Here is a 4445-nt window from a genome sequence, read left to right as displayed (position 1 = left end):
CCGGCTCGCTGCCCGGCCCGCTGCCAACCCTGCCAACCTAGACCAGCCCGGCGCAGGCCCCTCCCACACGCCCACCCCCGCCCCGCCTGCTCACAGGCAGTCGTGGCGGAAGACGAGCTGCAGGTCTCGCTGCTCCAGGGACATGCCCGTGTAGTCTGGCGGCGGCAGCGCCTGGATGCACTCCAGCGCCGCCTGCTGCAGCACCGCGGGTGCCACCGTGGGGTTCAGCCGCCCCGCAAAGGCCTGCGCGAACTGGAGGATGCGGGCGCGGGCATACTCCTGCAGGCGGCGGCGCGGGGGGCGCAGGCGGGCGGGTCACGCGGGCCGGGCAGCTCCCCACGGCCGGCGGGCTGCCGCCGCGAAGCTTCCTGCTGGCTGGCTCCGCACGGCTGCCCGCCCGTTCACGGCCTTGCACCCGCACATGCATTGAAACCCGTCGCTCTGCGGGGTCTCGCACGCAGCACACTGGACGGCCCCCAGTCTCCCACCTCGAGGGGTTTGGGCGGCGCCGACTGCAGCTCAGGAGGCACCCGCACTCCCCTGCGCTCCTCCATCGCTGTCATGGCCGTGTTGCAGGCCCCCTGGGGGGCTCACAGCCGGGCTAGCCGCAGAGGGGTGTCCAAACACGCTCGGCCCGGCCTGGCAGCGGCGGGACACGGGCGGAAACCGATCTCACTGGCTGCTTGGCGGGCACAGGGCGTGCCAGGAGCGCCAGGGGCCACGATCCCGCTGCTCTTGTCGATGCCCCCACGGCCGGCTCCCGACGGCCAGGACGTCTCAGGGCGGTTGAAAAATGGAGGTCAATGTGCCGCAGGCAGCTTGCAGAGGCCAGAGATTGCCGCGCCCCTGCCCTGAAGCTGTCCTCAAAGGGCAAAGGGCTGCCGTGGCAAGGCCGACCTTCCACCGCCCCTGGAGAGTTTGGGGGCGCCGGGAGGCATTGCATCTAGACTCACAGGTGGTACGTGCTGCCTCTGGAGGCTGTGTAAGCGCCGAGCGGCTCACAAGTGCCCTGGCTCGGAGCCATGGGAAGAGGGGAGGTGAGGCACCCCAGGGGCCTGCTCTATTCTGTCCCTGGCGGTATGCCAGTCGTTTAATAGGCGACGCTGGTATCGTTCCGATCGGTCGGTCGGTCGTGGGCTCGCTGCCTGACCCAACCAGCGCTCCACAGCAGCAGAGCAGCCCCTCACGGAATGTGTGATGCGGCGGGGATGGCTGCTGGGCAGCCTGGGGCCTGGCGGCGGCAGGCGGCGGCGGCACCACGCCTGCGACTGTGCCCCGCGCTCTTGCTTGTGCAGCTGCTCCGGCTGCAGCTGCAGCTGCAGCAGGCCTGCCTTGAAGATTCAGGCAGCATAATTTCGACGGCTGCGAGGCAGCAGTAGCTGCAGCGGTGGCGCGCCATCCCCTCCTGATGCCCCACTGATCCCCGCCGCTTCCCCGCCGTCTTTACCCCCCGCAGTCCAACAACAAGAAGCGCATCGGCGGCGAGGAGTGGCAGCGCAAGCTCAAGGATGTGCGGGTGCGCAAGGAGGACATGAACCGGGTGGTGATGAACTTTCTGGTGACAGAGGTGAGGCGGTGCGGGGTGCGCCGGGGGGGTGGGGGCCGCCTGCTGCGCTTCCCCGCGCGCTCCCGCTCGCGCCGCGCCGCCTCCTTGTGCGGGGGCAGCGCATCGTGCGCTTGCTCACCCAGCCCGGCGCTGCAGCCAGCCGCTCATGTGCGCGATCCCAGGCTCTCGATCCTTTCCATCTGTCGACCACTGCCCGCCGCCCCGCCTCCCCATGCGCCCCGCCCCCGGCAGGGCTACGTGGACGCGGCCCGCGTGTTTGAGCGCGAGTCTGGCACCGCGCCGGGTGTGGACCTCGACCAGATCACCGACCGCATGGACATACGCAAGGCGGTACAGAGCGGGGACGTGGAGCAGGCGCGTATGAGCGGCGCGGGGGCAGGCGCCCAGCCCGCCGCTGCCGCGCGCTGCCGCTGAGGCCTGGGCCCGGCGTGCAGCCTTCAAGCCGTGGCCGCCAGCCGCCTGCCGCCAGGGCTGCCCGCTGTGCTGCCCGCCTGCGTGCCTAGCCCTGGCCACGCCTCCGCGCCGCCTTGCCATGCCACCCCGGCCCTCCGCACTCCCACCCGCGCCCGCCCCGCAGGCCATTGAGCGCGTGAACGACCTGGACCCAGAGATCCTGGAGGAGCAGCAGGGGCTGTTCTTCCACCTGCAGCAGCAGCGCCTCATCGAGCTCATACGCCAGGGGCAGCTGCAGGAGGCACTGGAGTTTGCGCAGGCGCGGGCGGGGCGGAGGGGGGGCGGGCGGGGCTGCTGGGCGGGCCAGGGCGCCGCTCCTGCGTGCCCCCGCAGTGCCGCGACGCATGTGGTGTGGCCGCCTGCAAGCACCCCGGCCGAGCGCTGCTGTGTGCTGCCTGCGGTGGCGCCTGCCTGGAGGCGTGAAGCCCTGCCCTGCTTGGCCTGGGTGCAGGAGTATCTGGCGCCACGTGGCGAGGACCATCCGGAGCTCTTAGAGGAGCTAGGTGCGGCTGGGCTGCTGCCTGGGGGCCGCCTGCGGGGCTGGCTGGCTGCGGCAGCAACAGCAGGCCGGCGCCTGCTGCCCCCGGCCGCCGCCTCACGCATCCTGCGCCCGCCCCGCTGCTCCCCCGCGCCTGCAGAGCGCACGGTGGCGCTGCTGGTGTTTGAGGATGTGCGCAGCAGCCCTCTGGCCGATTTGATGGATGTGGCGCAGCGGCAGAAGACGGCCAGTGAGCTGAATGCCGCCATCCTGGCCAGCCAGTCGCAGGCGAGCAGGGAGCGTGGGGAGGCTGGCGGTCTGGTGGGGGCAGACAACAGAATGTATTTTGCTGACCGCTTGCGGTGCTGGTAGGGTCCTGGCGGCGGTGGCGGCAGGCGTGGCTCAGCAGCAGGCTGGCGGGAGTGTTTGCAGTGGAGAGCACTCGTCCCCCGATCTGTCCTCCCTGCTGCCTGTGTGCCGCCTGCCGCTCACGCCGCCGCGTCACGCTGCGCTGGCGCGCGCAGGAGGCGGAGCCCAAGCTTCCCAACCTGCTGAAGCTGCTGGTGTGGGCGCAGAAGCAGCTGGATGAGAAGGCGACCTACCCGCGGATAGAGAACCTGGTGACGGCAGAGCTCGTGGAGCCGCCGCCTGCCGACGACTGACGGCGGCGGTCACGCGGTCGGCGGCGCTGGCAGGGCCCCTGCGCCGTCCGGCATGTACCATTGGTGTCCACATGCATCATCAATCCATTGTAACACTATATCTGGGCTCCACGAGAGGTTTCCAGCGAGCGCTAGAAGGTACGAAGACGTGACCTGGCACAGTCCTCCGTCATGCACAAATGAGGCTTTGCACACCGCGCGAGAATTTGATCATTCACCACTCTGCAATTCCTGTCACCATCCGGCTTGACGACACTCCCAATTTGGCACCGACTGCGCACGAGCACTTGCCTGCCTGCCTGCGCCTGCCGCACCGACGCATTATATGGACGGTGCACACTCCATCGGGATGCACCGTGAGTTCTCCCGCGGTGGCGAGAAGCACAGCCGTGCACCCCCAGCCTTGCGTGCGCTGAACCGGGCGCTCCTCCGCCTGCAGGACAATTAGTCAAGTCATCCAGAGCCTTCACGATGCTCGCACGCGCAGCCACCCCGCGCCTGACAGCGGGTGGGCGCAGCGGCGGCGCGGCGGCGGCCTCCGCCGTGCCACGCCTGCCCGCCGCCAGCGGCGTGTCTGCATGCAGCCCCTTCCGCAGGCTGCACACCCTGCCCGCCGCAGCGGTGGCGACTAGCAAGCTGTGGCACGGCGACAGCTTCAGCCGGCACGCGGTGCTAGCCCCGAGGTGAGGCGGCGGCGGCGCGGCCGGTGCGCGGCGCCGCGCACGAGGCAGGAGCCGCTCCCAGGCCACACTGCTGCAGCTGCCTTGGCCAGGCAGGCAGCGGGCTCAACGCACACCCACTTCCCGTCCCACCCTCGCAGGCCTGCCCCCCACCGGCAGCTGGCGCGCACGGTCGCGCAGGCTGCGGGGCAGCAGGGCGGCGGCAAGCGCATCAGCCAGAGCGACTTCACTGAAAAGGCGTGGGAGGCCATCATCTCCGCCCCCGAGGTCGCCCGCGGCTACAGCCAGCAGATTGTGGAGACGGAGCACCTGTTCAAGGCGCTGCTGGAGCAGCCCAACGGCCTGGCGCGCCGCATCCTGTCCAAGGCGGGCGCCAACCCCACACAGGTGAGACAGGCAGGCAGGCAGGCAAGGCAGGTGCCGCCAGCGGGCAGCCGGCTGGGGATGGGGAGGGTGGGGAGCGCGGGACGGGGACAGCTGAGACAAGCGGAGGCGGGCGGGAGGGAAGGTTGCTGGGCAGCACGCCAGCAGCTCCCGCACGCCTGCCGCCCGCTACAGCCCTCTGCCGCAGCGCTCTGCAGCCGTTCACCCAGCCCTGGGCCGGC

At 70.7% G+C, this 4445-nt stretch overlaps 3 protein-coding genes across 3 annotated transcripts in view; 2 read left to right on the top strand and 1 right to left on the bottom strand.

The window, feature by feature from the left end:
• Positions 1-90: 90 nt before the first annotated feature.
• CHLNCDRAFT_137196 (expressed protein) lies at positions 91-554 on the bottom strand (the record flags this gene model as incomplete). The annotated part of the gene is made up of 2 exons (XM_005845303.1): positions 91-279; positions 489-554. The coding sequence occupies 2 exons, from the start codon at positions 552-554 to the stop codon at positions 91-93; spliced, it is 255 nt and encodes an 84-aa protein (XP_005845365.1).
• Positions 555-990: 436 nt separating this feature from the next.
• Positions 991-3160, top strand: CHLNCDRAFT_36609 (hypothetical protein; the record flags this gene model as incomplete). Its single annotated transcript, XM_005845438.1, has 7 exons — positions 991-1037; positions 1457-1567; positions 1799-1921; positions 2145-2279; positions 2472-2523; positions 2659-2819; positions 3023-3160. Exons 1-7 carry the CDS (start codon positions 1023-1025, stop codon positions 3158-3160), a joined length of 735 nt encoding a protein of 244 aa, XP_005845500.1. The 5' UTR covers positions 991-1022.
• Positions 3161-3631: 471 nt separating this feature from the next.
• The window catches only part of CHLNCDRAFT_137194 (hypothetical protein), a gene marked incomplete at both ends in the record, with an annotated part of 7434 nt that continues 6620 nt past the window's right edge, over positions 3632-4445 (top strand). The window contains 2 exons of the mRNA XM_005845437.1: positions 3632-3843; positions 3981-4227. Of these exons, the coding sequence (XP_005845499.1) occupies positions 3632-3843; positions 3981-4227 (459 nt within the window). The remainder of the gene's footprint in view (positions 3844-3980; positions 4228-4445) is intronic.

The sequence above is a fragment of the Chlorella variabilis genome, assembly GCF_000147415.1.
Source record: "Chlorella variabilis unplaced genomic scaffold CHLNCscaffold_18, whole genome shotgun sequence".
Classification (NCBI taxonomy): domain Eukaryota; kingdom Viridiplantae; phylum Chlorophyta; class Trebouxiophyceae; order Chlorellales; family Chlorellaceae; genus Chlorella; species Chlorella variabilis.
Note: the sequence above shows the minus strand (reverse complement) of the source record. Positions and strands in the feature narration are given on the sequence as shown.